General features: G+C 38.3%; 1 protein-coding gene across 5 annotated transcripts in view; it reads right to left on the bottom strand.

Moving 5' to 3' along the window:
• Positions 1–399: 399 nt before the first annotated feature.
• Positions 400–16,484, bottom strand: part of LOC145507183 (vascular cell adhesion protein 1-like) — a 123,723-nt gene continuing 107,638 nt past the window's right edge. For 3 of the 5 annotated variants that reach the window (XM_081493159.1, XM_081493160.1, XM_081493158.1), the window contains 6 exons: positions 16,084–16,350; positions 12,077–12,352; positions 9,721–10,041; positions 8,355–8,621; positions 5,122–5,388; positions 400–1,308 (listed from right to left, as the gene is read on the bottom strand). In XM_081493159.1, coding sequence (XP_081349285.1) covers positions 1,148–1,308; positions 5,122–5,388; positions 8,355–8,621; positions 9,721–10,041; positions 12,077–12,352; positions 16,084–16,350 — 1,559 coding nt within the window. In that variant the 3' untranslated portion in view covers positions 400–1,147. The remainder of the gene's footprint in view (positions 1,309–5,121; positions 5,389–8,354; positions 8,622–9,720; positions 10,042–12,076; positions 12,353–16,083; positions 16,351–16,484) is intronic. The other 2 variants (XM_081493163.1, XM_081493161.1) reach the window with 2 other exon arrangements.

Raw genomic sequence — 16,484 nt, forward strand, 5'->3', positions numbered from 1 at the left:
GCTACAATGAATGGCATCTAAGAGGCTCTGAAGAATAGTAACACTCTATCTCTTCGCTTTAATGGTACAAGTGTTGACTTGCTGCCCTTTAACATGTCCATGTTCATCTGCATTCACTCTTTCTGTGCATAATACATTTAAAAAAAAATTTTTTTTAATTGCAGGTTCCAAGGCATTTCAAACCAGGTATTTCAATTTAATAGGTTAGGATGGCCCCAAGATAAGTAAGTATCTGTAAAGTTCCCATGGTGATTCTGATAAAAGTAATCTGAGGAGCACACTTCAAGTAGATATTATTTCTATGGGTCTGAATGCTCCAGTATTTGGAACTTGAAATTACCAAAAGAGCTACTACATAATTAAAGGAGGCAACTTATAATAAATACACAACTCTTTCAATTCCAGAAATCATCGCTTTACTAGTCAAAAAACCCCCCCAAAACCCTAAACATTTACAAAAGAAAATCAAAAGAAGTTGCATTTTTAGACCACTTGGGAAAATTACACAAGAGTCTGATGAACAAACAACATTAAAAAATGTCTCCGTACCATGTCAGTACCACCCAGAGAAATCCAGTTAACCATTATGCCATAGAATGAAGTGTTTAAGTACCTGAAAGTCAACCCAGTGCCCTCTTGGTTTATAGTTTGCCTATGACAATATAAAACCCTGGCATCTTTACACAACATGAAATTGTTGCCCATGAACTTTATAGGAATAAAATTTTGTTACAGGAAATAAAATATTAAAAAGATGACATAGTTCAGCTGCCAGCTGATATTAAGACGCATTAAGTTATAACAATCAGTTCAAGCAACATTTTAATAATTTTAGATATGATGACTCTAGTGTGCTGATATTCCAAGCAACCTTGCTACAGCATAGTTTTACATATATACAAATCATGTTATTGTATATACACATCAAGAAATTACTCCAGTCATCTCAATGGTAGTGCCTAGTTTTTAAGCAGAAATTTTCCTCTGGCTTCTTGCTCACAGTGAGGGCCACAGGCAGCCGTTTTTCCCAAGTGTTCACTGCATTCAAGGAAGCCTGAACTCCCAGTTTCTGTTTTCCCCATGGAATGACGAGCAGTATCGAGGATCTGAACTGATAGTGTCCTTGGTAGAACATTTCAAGCATTAGCTACACTTTTGTTCTCTGTGCTTCCACAAGACTGTATGAACCTGTCATGTAGGCTTTTCTGGCAAAGTAAGTAATCATTCCAATGGCAGTTAATATTAAGGCGAATGCACAATAGAGCACGAGAAATTCAGGAGAAAAATAGTCCTTGTTACTTTCTCTTCCTGGAAAATAACAAGATGGATGCAATTAATGTCTGGTAAAAAAAGAAATTGTTTAATAATAACAGTCACAAGTTTTATTTTAATAGTACCACTAGTTCTCTGAAGAAAAGTGAATTAAATCAGTAGAATCAAGAGGACTCAAATGCACATTTCTCTGAATTAATCAAATCAGCAGTTAGCAGTTGCTACGGTCAAAATCAGTCTAAAGATGACAGTTATTGACTTCCACAAAATTGGACTCACATAGATACAGGTCCAATAACACGATGGAAGGAAGGGTGCAACTGTTTAGGGCTCATTTGGAAGAGTAAGAATGGGACAAGAGTGTTTGCTTCGGGAAATGAAAGTATGTCCTAAAGAACTAGGACTCTTGATTATTAATGAGTTAAAATAACTAACCACTTCTCTAAGAAAGGTCTTGAAATACCTAGAGTGCAACCATTATAGTCAAACATCATGTATGAGGTAGCAAGAGAAAGAATTCTTGCCGATGGCTTTTTTAGAAATATATAGAAAATTTTATATTTTGTATCTCTGAAGTAGGGCATCTTAATATACATTATTCCTCTTCAGCATTTGTATCATTTCTTGACAATATGAAGTTCTCTGGATAGCTTTATATTTTTGCTTAAGTGTTACTTTCTCAAAGAGGCATTCTGTGACCAGCCTAAATTAGGAATCACTTCATGGGAAATAGATGGGGAAACAGTGGAAACAGTGTCAGACTTTATTTTGGGGGGCTCCAAAATCACTGCAGATGGTGATTGCAGCCATGAAATTAAAAGACACTTACTCCTTGGAAGGAAAGTTATGACCAACCTAGACAGCATATTAAAAAGCAGAGACATTACTTTGCCAACAAAGGTCTATCTGGTCAAGGCTGTGGTTTTTCCAGTAGTCATGTGTGGATGTGAGAGTTGAACTATAAAGAAAGCCAAGCGCTGAAGAATTGATGCTTTTGAACTGTGGTGTTGGAGAAGATCCTTGAGAGTCCCTTGGACTGCAAGGAGATCCAACCAGTCCATCCTAAAGGAGATCAGTCCTGGGTGTTCATTGGAAGGACTGATGTTGAAGCTGAAACTCCAATACTTTGGCCACCTCATGCAAAGAGTTGACTCATTGGAAAAGACCCTGATGCTGGGAAGGATTGGGGGCAGGAGGAGAAGGGGACGACAGAGGATGAGATGGCTGGATGGCATCACCGGCCCGATGGACATGAGTTTGGGTAAACTCCAGGAGTTGGTGATGGACAGGGAGGCCTGGCGTGCTGCGATTCATGGGGTTGCAAAGAGTCAGACAGACATAAATAACTGACTGAATAACAACAAAAATGCACTTTTTTCCCTGTATACTTTTATAACCCACTACATTTTCCCTCCACAGCCCTCATCACAACTTATAGTTAAACATTTGTGTGTTTGATTATCTATTAATTTTGGTTCCCTCCTTCCAACTGAATTACATAAGGGCATGTATCTAGTTTCTTTTGATCCACCACTCAATAGCTAGTAACTGGCTCACTGCTTGGAGTAGCTTGCACCCAATATATATCTTTTTTTTCCCCAATAAATATCTTTTGAATAGCAATATATATTGTTTTCTTTCTACATCCTGTCATTGTCATTTAGTTATAAATCAAGTTCATAAAGTAAGAGTGTCACAAAACTTTTAAATTACTACTCTTTCTACTACAATAAAAATCATCTGACAGTTACAATAGTATTTAACATTTTAACCTTATAAGAACATCTGAAGAAGACAGCATGATATTTACTGGTGATTCATCTCTATTTATATTTATGCTTGCACGGCACAGTATGACCTCATAAATAGTAAGTTTCTTCAAGAGGCTTCTATATTGTTTCTGTTCTCAAAGAAATTAATGATTTGACATTGATAATCATTGCTTCACTTCTAGAGGTTTCTAATCACCAGAAGTCAACTGAGAAGAAAAGAATCACTAGGGTCAGATGAAGGGAAGCTGATTTTTGAATTATTGAAGTTAAAAAAACTTCATCATAAACATAATGATAATTACTTTATCTTTCTACTTTCCCTTACTAGAGTAGAACTAAGAGTATGAGAGTAATATTTTAATGACATATTCATTATCATAATTATGCTTAGGCATCAGTATTGATGACATGGTAGGCAATGGTATTTCTGATCCTATTGTTTTCAATTTAATAAGTATTATACTGTCTTTTGCCTTTGGTTTTTCCCCTCAGGCATCTGCAGTAAAGTACAAATTTGCTGCTGAGTTGGTTACCAGGGCAACCTTCAAATATAGTTTTATATTACCTGTATCAATGCTAAAAATTCTAAAGACTCCCCAAAATTTCTATCATTGAAATACATTTGAGCAAATATATTTCTTAAGCAAAACAAACCACAATTAGTTTAAAATCTCAGCCAAATGCAAAGGATGACTAGTTCAAAATTTCCAGGAAAACATCAAATTTTTGTTTCCGTTCATTTGTAGTTAGTTGAAACCATATTTAGTTTGGGGGTTCTAGCTGAGTGCCCACAATGTGCTTTAATTGCTCATTTAAGTAATGTGTGAAAAATAGCAAATATGTAAAGTTATCAACTTAATAAAGCAATTAGAAAAGACAACAATGTATAAGAAAGTTAAAAAGAGGAGAAGCTTTGATATGTCTTTAAAAAAGAATCATTGACTCCAAAAAGAATTATGAAAATGTTAGGAATCCAAGTCTCTGGAACTAGGCTTAATTAAAGGTGGTCTGGAGACATCAAGGACTAAATAGGAATAGATGAATTTCAACCTATTCATAACTGAGATCTCAATCATCCAGAAATCTGGAAGCATTGATTATATACACCCGTGTGTCATTTTGAGTGACATGATACAAGGGATATTGTGTTTCGAGGAGGTATTGTGAAGACAGAAAACATGGTAAAGCTTGTAATCTTGAGAGATTTGATGACATGAGTAAAATTTGAACCCATTTTCTGACCCAGGTTTAAATTCTCTTTACATTGATAGTTGCTGTCTCTGGGAGCCCAGCACCAAAGGCTCTTAAGAGTTGTATTTGTTTATAATCATGTTTATTTCAAGTTTGGCTTCCAGTACACAGTAGGAGCTCCTTACCACTCAAGGAGTGGAAGACTGAGCAATAAACGCTGACACTTTCTACTTCCACTGATAAGATCAACAGATCCTACTGTGAGTTCACAGATGGATTGAAATTAAACTGGCCCCTGAAATTCCTCTGCTGGGGCCGTTGCCCCCTCCCTCCCTTTTTCCATCAGAATACAGCAGGATGGACAAGGAGCTTAGATATTCTAAGGAAGTAATTCTGTAGTCTAGAGACTCCTTTACATTGTTCAGCATTAACATCATCACTCTCAAATCCAGAAAAGAGTCAATCTGGAAAATATGCAGTCACTTCTGTTCAGAGAGTGACACTCTCTTCGGGTAGGAAGGAAAAGGGTCTAGATAAGCCTTTCTTTTTCCATGTGCCAATTCCACTTCTTTAGTTTCCCTATAACTCCCAAAGAAAGGTTTTGAAAATACATTTAAACACACAAGAAATGCAAGACCTCAGAGACAAATGATAAATTGTCAATGTTTCAAATAGCAAATGGGAATTCTACACTGATTTATGATAAATGTCAACAACCTGGCTAAACTCCTTAGGACAGAGCCCCTGTACATGATTATTTTAGGAAACGCTAAGAGGTAACCATAATTGACATGGAATTCAGTTGAAATTCTTTACAATCCACCAAGTTTCAGACCTGTTACAAAAATAACAAGAGACAAAAAACAAAAAAAAACAACAAACTAACCTTTAACATCAAGTGTTAGGCTTCTTCGCTGTGAGCCAACTTCATTTTTAGATTCACATTGGTATACTCCCGCATCCTCTAACTGAGCCCTGTGGATGGTATATGCACCATCTGTAGATTTTAGCTCTGTGTAGCCAGTCTCTGCTTTTTTCTTCAGAATTATCAAAGTTGGGGGAACATTCCCACATATACAGGAGATAATGACAGTGTCTCCTTCCTTGACACTCTCAGAAGGAAAAGCTGTAAGTTGTATATCTTTTGGAGCAACTGTGGAAAGAATTTAAAGATACCTTTGAATGAAATATAAACAAATTCAATATTAATTTAATGACAGTAACAATAGTTGTTAAGATGGTATTTGTGCTTACTGTTTGCATTAAATATTTAGAGGGGCAATTAAAGAAGTCAAACATTTACTGGATTCTTATAAATGATCATATTTTTAATAAAAGAAGACATCTCATGCTTCTCTCATGTCCCTTATACGAGGGTGCCAAACCCTCAGGCCATGGACTGGTACCAATCTGTGGCCTATTAGGAACCCAGTCACAGAGCAGGAGGTGAGCAGCAGACACGTGACGCTTCATCTATATTTACTGTCCCACCCCATGGCTAGCGTTACCACCTGAGCTCCACCTCCTGTCAGATCAGTGGCAACATTAGAGTCTCATGGAAGAATGAACCCTACTGCACTTGAATCATTCTGAAATGAGTCCCCTCCCCAACCCATGGAAAAACTGTCTTCTACAAAACCAGTCCCTGGTGCCAAAAAGTTTGGGGACTGCAGCCTTAATGTAATTCTTACCCAACCTTAGCCAATGAAAGGGTGTTTAAAAACAGTTGGAGATTTCAAATGTGGAAAATAACATTTTTTTTTTTTGGTCACTAAGTTGTGCAACTATTTCTTGAAATATAAAAGGCTTCTGAGTTTTGAGCTAAACCATTCCAGATCAAGAAATTAAGCTGTGCAGAGATGGCTCTTACAATCCTTAACACACCAGTTATTATCCTAAGCTTAGTATATTACATACAACATCTCTGTTACTATGCAACCTGTGGAGAGAGGTACCACATCACCATTTTATAAGTGATGTTCCCATTAAGATTATTTGCTTTGTGACTAGATAGTCTTTCCTCAACTAAAGCTACATCCTAAGAGCTTTCTTTAAGGTAGTGCATTGCTCTTCCAAGTTTCTTCCTTTCCTTTAAAATACAAATAATTATGTAACAAGGTAACAAGACAGTCACTAACACTTTAGTGGAAATAATACCAAGGGGTAAGAGAGGAACTGACAGCCCTAGTGAAGAAGAGGACCTCCAACCCCAAAAGGGAAGTTATGAGGGAAATCCAAATTGACTACTTCATGACTTTGCCCAAAACTGCCTAGAGCTTCAACCTGTCAACTAGAAATTATTTTGTTCTCAGTTTTGCCTCTTCATCTTGAAAAGAATGGATCTGGATCTCCTAACTTAATCCATCCTGGTGATTCTATGCCATTAAATTGATGAATCAGAGTGAAAGGCCACTGCTACTCAATCTCAGAATTTATAAAAGGTTTAGGTGCCTTCTTAGCCTTCTAAGCAAATCCTAGCAGTCATCTTATGAGATTACCATGAGGAATTTAATCCAGTTCAGTTCAGTTCAGTCGCTCAGTCATGTCCGACTCTTTGCGACCCCATGAATCGCAGCATGCCAGGCCTCCCTGTCCATCACCAACTCCCGGAGTTTACCCAAACTCATGTCCATCGAGTTGGTGATGCCATCCAACCAACTCATCCTCTGTCGTCCCCTTCTCCTCCTGCCCCCAATCCTTCCCAGCATTAAGGTCTTTTCCAATGAGTCAACTCTTTGCATGAGGTGGCCAAAGTGTTGGAGTTTCAGCTTCAACATCAGTCCTTCCAGTGAACACCCAGGACTGATCTCCTTTAGGATGGACTGGTTGGATCTTCTTGCAGTCCAAGGGACTCTCAAGGATCTTCTCCAACACCACAGTTCAAAAGCATCAATTCTTCGGCACTTGGCTTTCTTCACTGTCCAACTCTCACATCCATACATGACCACTGGAAAAACCATAGCCTTGACTAGACGGACCTTTGTTGGCAAAGTAATGTCTCTGCTTTTAAATATGCTGTCTAGGTTGATCATAACCTTCCTTCCAAGGAATAAGCATCTTTTAATTTCATGGCTGCAATCATCATCAGCAGTGATTTTGGACCCCCAAAAAATAAAGTCTGACACTGTTTCCACTGTTTCCCCATCTATTTCCCATGAAGTGATGGGACTAGATGCCATGATCTTAGTTTTCTGAACACTGAGCTTTAAGCCAACTTTTTCACTCTCCTCTTTCACTTTCATCAAGAGGATCTTTAGTTCTTCTTCGCTTTCTGCCATAAGGATGGTGTCATCTGCATATCTGAGGTTATTGATATTTCTCCCAGCAATCTTGATTCCAGCTTGTGTTTCTTCCAGCCCAGTGTTTCTCAGGATGTACTCTGCATATAAGTTAAATAAGCAGGGTGACAATATACAGCCTTGACGTACACCTTTTCCTATTTGGAACCAGTCTGTTGTTCCATGTCCAGTTCTAACTGTTGCTTCCTGACCTGCGTACAGGTTTCTCAAGAGACAGGTCAGATGGTCTGGTATTCCCATCTCTTTCAGAATTTTCCACAGTTTATTGTGATGATTTTGTATGCTAGGCGCTAAGTCGCTTCAGTCATGTCTGACTCTTTGCAACCCTATGGAGCATAGCCCACCTGGCTCTTCTGTCCATGGGATTCTCCAGACAAGAATACTGGAGTGAGTTGCTGTGTACTCCTCCAGGGGATCTTCCTGATCCAGGTATCGAACCCATATCTTTTACATCTAACCTGCATTGACAGGCAGGTTCTTTAACATCTGGGCCCTTAGTAATTCCAAAATATGTATATACATCTTCCTATCCTTTTTCAACACCACAATCAATGCCTCATAAGTGTAACTGGAACTCTTGGCACAGTTCCTAGAGCTAGCCTTCCACTTGAGGTTGTAAGAAATTTAGGATAAGTGACTTGGAATGGCTCATGCAGAAGTACTATTCCAGATTTCCATGCAGAGGAAACATCACAAGCTCTTCAAAACATTCAATACATTTTGTTTTAGAAAATTTTGTTTTAAAAGGACTTTGTTCAAAACCAGTAGCACAACCAAAATAAGAATAGTGCTAATAACTCATTTAATCACTTTAGCTCACCTTGGATAATTAATTTGACTTCTTTTCTGCTTATTCCAGCCTGGTTAATGCCTTCACAGACATAAATACCAGAATCTTCCATTTTTGTAGACATGAAGGTGAGAGTTGCATTTTCAGAAAGAGGCTGTAGATCCCCATTACTTAGCTGCCTGCTCCACAGGATTTTTGGAGCTGGAAGGCCATCGCTAGAGCATGTCATATTTACAGAACTACCTTCCTCCAGGACGGAAGAGGGACTGACCAAGATGGTTGTATCTCTGGGAGCAACTGAAAAGGTAGGGACTCTTGTTAGCTTGGCTGTTTATACTCTGAGTTCCAAAGAGTTTTTATCAGTGTTGTAAAACTTGGCTATGTATTTGTGGATTAGAACAGTTTATAAACCTTGATAACTTTACCAAAGGAATTTTCTCCCCTCATTTACTTTAGCAGATACAAAATGATTGTTTTTGTTGTTTAGTCCCTAAGTCATGTCTGATTATTTGTGACCCCATGGAATATAGCTTGCCAGGCTTCTCTGTCCATGGGATTTCCCAGGTAAGAATACCAATGTGGGTTTCCATTTCCTCTCCTGGGGATCTTCCCAACCCAAGGATTGAACCCAGTCTCCTACATTAGCAGACAGATTCTTTACCACTGACCCACCATGGAAGCCCTATACAGAATGATCCAGAGTAGAATATGAACATATCATGGATATTTTCCAATGGAAATAAATTCTATAGAAACATTCTTGTTGTCAAAGAATGCATGGTCAATGATAGTGTGTATTGACATTTATAGTACATTAAATATGAACATGAACTATGTAAATCGCCTATTAAAAAGTGGACCTTCTTTTTCTACCTCTTGAATCTAGGCTGTCCTTGTGACTAACTTTGAGCTATATACCCTGGAAGAAGTAACTCTGTAGGACTTTCAAGCTTAGGCCCCAAGAAGCCACCTTCATTTTCACTCTCTTGAAGCCCTGCACTATGGTGACTAAATCTATGCTACCTCTCTTCATATGAAGAAAGGTAGGTCCAGGCACCCCCAGAGAAGGCCCAGGCTTGTAAGTGAGGCTACCTGAGACCATCTCCCACTGAACTTCCAACAGACTGAAAATGAATATGTGAGTTCATTTGATATCATATTGAATAAACTGCTCATCTGACCTCTTCCCAAATTGCCAGCTTAGAATCATACGCAAATAAACCGTTGTTTTAAGTTTGAGGGGTTTTTTTGGAATATAAATCATTATTTTGTAGTTTCTTTTCAATTATTTCATTTCACAATGGTTTTAACTATGAACTTCATGTTAACTATTACCTGGAAAACATGATCAAAAAAAATTCACATTAAACTGTGGATACATCACACATGTACTTACCATTAACATAAAGTATCTCTGTACTTTGCCTTTGTTTAGGTTCAAATTCCATTTCATCAATAGGTAACCGAGCCAGACAAACAAGAACATTTCCAGTATCTTCAGTGGTGGGTATGAAGGTCATCTCTAAACTCTTGGTCTCTAGGGCTTTCTTACTTACATCTTCCAAAAAGGTTTTATTCATCATAATACTCTCTCCTTTAAACAATTCAATCTCCAGCCGGTCAAAAGGATATACATTAGGAACCTTGCAACTTACAGTGACCGGGTTTCCACTCACTAACGGACCACTCATTTCAATTTCTGGATCACTAGGGAAGGCTGCAAATATCAAGCAAAATATGAGGTTTATATGTCACACTGGAAGAAAAACAGAACTAATCTTTATTGAATGCAAAGTTCTCAAAGTGAAGGTTTTAATTCACCTGGGATAAGATGATTACTAATAGATACATCACAAGATTAAATATAAATATTTATGATATCAAATATAAATAATGCTGGAAACAAAAAATACCTAGCGCATCAACTCACCAAGAAATAAATATACTTCTTACTCTTCTCTCCTTAGTGATACAGTCTTGCTGACAGCTACGGACTAGTCCTTTCAAAGGACATATTAGCTTCCACCATCTTACTTAGTATACATATATTTTAAACATTTTAAATGTTTTCCATGATGTATTGGATATTTATTATGTGCTAGTCCCTTAATATTCATTATCTCAGTCTTCAAAACAGCATAATCTAATGGGTATTAACTTATTTTAAAGCTAGAAAAACACACAGAGAATGTATTTGATACCTAGGGAGACTTATTAAACTTATAAAGGCTAAGAGTCTGCCATTTGACATCATATCTAGTAAGTCACCCAGCTGAGACCAGAATTCCTATTTCCTTGAGCTCAGCGCCCAGGCTTGGTTTCACAGAGCCATGCAGTTTAGACATTTTTATTTCGAATGGCCAGGTTTAGGCCGAAATTTTTAAATGTTTCTTGAATAATACTTGTAGTTCAGAAAAAACAAAAGAGATTCAGATTCTAAGTAATGTTTACAACACATCTGATACAAATAAACAAAAGTGAGAGAACAGTTATCAAGAGCAATCCTAAAATTTTTTTCTCCTGAAGCAAAATGTTGTCAAGTGACAGATTCTCTAATGTTTCCACATGACCATAAGGCTTCACTGCTGGTTCTCATTGCCGTTGGGAGTGGGCCTGCATCAGCAGCTCCTGGACTCTTGGTAACATGGTAAAGCAATAAATTAGCCTGTCTTTCGAGAGATTCAAATCCCTTTACAGACATACCCTAACTCATTTTGAGCAAAATCCTGAGGGGTAACACAAGTTTGGGCAGGATTTCTGGAGGAAAATATCCACAATTGTTCTCTTGGATTCTGCTGAATAAAAACAAGGCAGAATGTGTGTGGTGTGTGCTGTGCTTAGTTGCTCAGTCATGTTTGACACTATGCAATCCCATGGACTATGTATACCCCCAGGCTCCTCTGTTCATGGAATTCTCCAGACAGGAATATTGGAGTGAGTTGCCATTTCCTCTTCTAAATGATCTTCCTGACCCAGGGCTCGAACTCACATTTCCTGCATTGCAGGTGAATTCTTTACCTTCTGAGCCACCAGGGAACTTTCTGATCACTTTGCATATCTTGTCCTCATTCATTATAAACTGAGGAATTCCAGCAATGTCAATTCATAGAGATTTGAAGCTCTACGATTTTGTTAAGGTGACAGGAATAGCAAGAAGAAGTGTAGTATGTGTATGTGGCATAAATCAATACTCAAATCTAGTGCAATCTTCTGGTTCTTCTTTTCACCTGAGCTGCTGTGCTGATCATCCCTGGTGATCATTCTAACTCCCAGGTTTTCTCCTGCTCCCCATTGCCTCATGTCTGCATCCTGCCAATCGGCTTTCAAATACGCCTTCAAAACAGTGGGTTTGGGCCTCACCCCCCAATTTGAATAATTCATCATCCCACCCCATTATCCGAATGGGCACTGTTTCTCCTCTTTGCATACAACCATCTCTGTACACACCATATACAAACAGAGTAGAGTGGGTAGCAGGGGACATGTAGTATGTTCAAGTCCATGATGAAAGAGTATAGACAAGACACAAATTAAGGATCAGGGTTGCTGGATTCATATGTAATATGTATTATGTAATATATACATCAAAGTTGCATCAAAAACTTTGGTTTGGAGATTTGAGAACCATTCCCGATGCTAAATTCCCTTCCTAAACACAAAGATCTTGTTGTGTATCACAGATTTCCATTCTGCTTCTTTCAATGGAACTGGGAACAACAACAAAACAGTAAACAATTCTGAAAACCACTTACAGTAGAGCTCCACCTGGATTCCCTTTTCCAGTTTCTTCTGCCCACACATCACAGTGCACAGGTAGAAATGTTCATTCTCAAAACTCACAGGGCTCAGGGTCAACGTGGACTTGGAGCCCTCGCTCCTCACCTTCCCGTTCAGAGGGCTGTCTATCTGGGTTCTCCAAGAGAAAGATGGGGACTCGCAGTCCCTGACATCACAGGTCAACACAACTGAGTCGCCAATCTGAGCAGCAATCTGAGGTCCAGGAGAGATCTCAACAGTAAACATTTTCTCTGGTGGGGAGAAAAGAACAAGAAAAAATAAAATTCTTTCACCAAAGTTCAATATACAGTCTTTTTTTCCTGACTTGTTTTTAGCTAACATCTGTGCCAAGAATATACTACTGCTTTCCACATTGGGACTTTTAGGAAGGGAACCACGTCTTTTAAGAACAAACACATAAGATGCTGTGATTCATTCATTCAACAGAATGAACAGGGATAAAAATATGTCGAGACAGAGATTGGCACCTTGTCATAACAAAAATTCATGTTCCGCTCAAATGTGTTTATCGTATGCTTATAATTATGGGACAATAGCTCAAAAATATAAGGTTCCAGTGTGTCAAGCACTGCTTAAACCACTTTACATATATTAATATTATCTCATTTAATCCACACAACTTCATGATCTGGTATCATTGCTTCTCCTTGACTCTCAGTGTCTCATTCTACTTTTCCATATTTTCCTTCCCTTCTTCCTTTTCCTCCTCCTTCCCTTTCTTCTTGAGGAAAAATAACTTCACCCAACCTGCAAGTAGCAAAATTGGGACTTGAAGCCAGGTGAGTATGATTTAAGATTCCAGCTTTTCACTTGAACAACTAAATCAAAATATCCTCAAGTGGAGATAAAACCAAATCTAAGGAAAGTACTGAAAAAAAGCTATGTAAATATGGCTTCTGATTAGAAACAACACCTGTAACAGACCAGTATTTAGAGCTTCTGTATCAACAGAACAAAGTTGTAACATGAAAGTCACACAGAATCACACTGAAAACGCATACTAAAATCACACTGAAAAGTGTGATTTCAGAATCACACTGAAAAGTCAAAATCTAAGCATTAAAATGGTATGCAAGCCACCTCTCAAATTTGCTTAATACAACATAAAAATACAATTATTTCAATGGCTGAAATGCCAGGGCAAACTCCTAAGTCTGAAATATCTAGCAAAGTTCTTTGACTGCCAATGCAATCCCCACGGGGCACCCCAGCTGCTTTGAGATGACTACTGTCTAGGGAGAAAAGGAATTTTATATCTTGACTCTATTCCCCCAGCAAAAGTGAGAGTGGTTGGGTACCTCTTAAAGTGACAGATGAGACTCCACAGAAAACTCACTGAAACACGCCCTTGTAAATAGCCGGCTAGAGATAGAAAAAAGAAATCACAGCATATACATAATCTAAAGGCACTACATTTTAAAGGGTTCTCATCTGTACCAGAAGATTTTTTTCAGTTTGGTTTGTCTAGCAGGGCCGTTATGGTATCTTCCAAAGAATGCTTCCTTCAAATTACCATAACAAACTGACGTGCTATCAGATTTTTGAAGGAGAAAGTTCACTCAGAACAATAACCAGTGTTTTTGAATTCCTTATATGCTACTGTGAGAATGGAGAACAAAAAGATCTACTTCCTGCCTGTGAACAGTCTGATTGTATTTTACAGTGGCTGCATATGTTACCATGTAAACTTATGACTCCTGAAAGAGTAACTCTGAGATAGAAAAAAAGTGTTAGTCGCTCAGTCATGTTCGACTCTTTGTGATCCCATGGACTATAGCCTTCCACACTCCTCTGTCCACAGAATTCTCCAGGCATGAATACTGGAGTGGATAGCCATTCCCTTCTCCACTTCTCCAGAGGATCTTCCAGGTCTAAGATAACTGAAGTTCAATTCTCTCTTCAGCACTTAAGGTTGCTAATGTCCTGTGATGCAAAATGAAAAGCAGCACTGCCTAATCCCAGAACACATTTCCTTTTCACATTGAAATGGGATACAGCTAATTATGGGGTAGAGTTATTCCAGATGAAAGATTAGCTTTACATGCTTGAGAAATGCTGACCTAAAAGCCAACGGGTTCATCTTTTGAGAGAGAGTTTGAATTGTATCTTTTTAGCCATGCAAGTTCAAATTCCATGTTTTCATATTTTAAAAAGTATATTTTTTAATTTATGTTCACAAGTTATTCATTCAGTATCTACTGAGCACCTACTACATGGCAGGTACTCGTAAAACACACACACAACAGTCCCTAACTTTAAGGAGTTGCCAGTTTAACAGAAAGACATACTTACATAAGTATTGACTCTTACTAAAAATATTTAAATTATCTATTTATACATCTGCCAATCTCTAGATTATAAGTTCCTCTAGGGTGATCACTGTAACTTTTTATGTCTGTACCCCCAGCACCAAGCACAATTCTTCAATTCTTGGACAACACACCTTAATTAATATATGTTAAACTGAACAAAAGCACATACAAGCTCATAAGAAGTCTTGAATGTACATGAAGGGATCAAAAACTAACTGTGCCTAACACCAGCTGGAATTGGGAGGCTAACATGAGCTTGACCTTGAAGAATGGCTAAGACTTTGCCAGGTAAGGAAGGAAAGGACATTCGAAGCAGAAGTTATAGCATAAACAGACACAGAGTCACCCACGAAGATGCAAAAGTCATTTCTAACCAGATTCTGAAGAGTTTTATGCAACTATTTTAAGAAATGTGAGTTTTAATTTATATGCAATTAGGGTCAAGTTGAAGTCATATAAAATGTGCAGTCTTCTTGTTTCAAGTAGATAACTCTGGTAGCAGCACATAGGATTATGTTGGGGGACAGAATGATAGTAGGGTGACCATTTAAAAACAATTAGCCATAGTTAAAAAATCATGGAGTTTGGAGGTTAAACGGGTCTATGTTAAAATCACAGTATATGCCACTAATGAGTTATGTGACCTGGAAAATTGTGAACTATTCTGAGCCTGAGCTTTTATTCACTTTATAAGATTGTGGCAAAAACTAAAGTGGTAACATTTTATAAAGTAGCAAGGAAACTCCTGGCAAGTATTAGATGTACGATAAATTAGAGTCATTATTAATCTCTGTGAGACACTATTCTCTCATCACTAAAATGAATACAAAGTACTTACTCCTTAGTCATTTCTTGAAGACCACAGGAAACATATGTAAAGTGCCTGGAATATAGCTGATGGTCAGTGAATTGTTATTTAAGAATACCTTTCAGGAGCCCAAATGAGAGATGATGAAGTAAAGCTATGGCAAGAGGTTTGAAGAATAGAGGTCAGATTCTAAGAGGGATCATTTTGAAGTAGAACCAACAGGTTTTGATGATATGGAATAGGAACACGAATTTCAGAGTAAACAGCATATATCAATAACATATAGCTCAAATCTTGGAAGTGACAAGGGAGGAGAACTAGACATGGGAACTGAGAATACTCACATACAAGGGGCAGAAGGAAGAGAGAAAGCCAAGGGCTGAGGCAATGAAAGAATGATGAGAAAGGAAAAGGAACCAAAACAGCAGAAGCATGGAAGCTCTGGCAGGACAGATTTCATCCAAAAAATACATGAGTAAGGTGAGTATATAATTGTGCTACAGTACAGAACAGTCAAATGGATCATCATAAAACATAATCAGGGTTTCCCCGGTGGCTCAGATGGTAAAGAGTCTGCCTGCAGTGTGGGAGACCCGGGTTTGATTCCTGGGTTGGGAAAATCCCCTGGAGAAGGAAATGGCAACCCATTTCAGCATCCTTCCCAGGAAAATTCCATGGACGGAGGAGCCTGGCAGGCTACAGTCCATGGGGTCACAAAGAGTTGGACACGTCTGAGCGACTTCACTCATTCACTCAAAACATAATGAAGTATTTCTGGCATTGAAGTTATTTTACTATTGCTTAAATCTGAATGATGGCACCTTTTTCAATTTCTGCTTACCTTGAACAATTAATTTCACCTCTTTTCTGTCCTTCCCAACCAGATTAACTCCTTCACATACGTAAATCCCAGAATCTTCTGCCCTCATAGAAATTAATGTGAGAGTTGCATTCTCAGAAAGGAGCTGTAGATTCCCATTGTCTAATTTCTTGCTCCAGAGAATCCGTGGAGCTGGTAGACCTGCACTGGTACATGTCATCGTCACGGAGTCGCCTTCCTGCAGCCTTGTGGAGGGATTCACAGATATGGCTGTGTCTTTGGGTGAGACTGAGAAAGCAGGGCACAGTATTAGTCATTGCTAAGCATCATAATGGCCCCACAGGGCTACTGTGTTTCTCTCATAGACTGTATTTACAGCTTTCTCAATTTAACATACTCTGCCAAACTAGTATAAAGAATTG

Source organism: Giraffa tippelskirchi, chromosome 5 (assembly GCF_054371585.1).
Source record: "Giraffa tippelskirchi isolate mGirTip1 chromosome 5, T2T-mGirTip1v1.2.pri, whole genome shotgun sequence".
In the NCBI taxonomy this organism is placed as follows: Eukaryota; Metazoa; Chordata; class Mammalia; order Artiodactyla; family Giraffidae; genus Giraffa; species Giraffa tippelskirchi.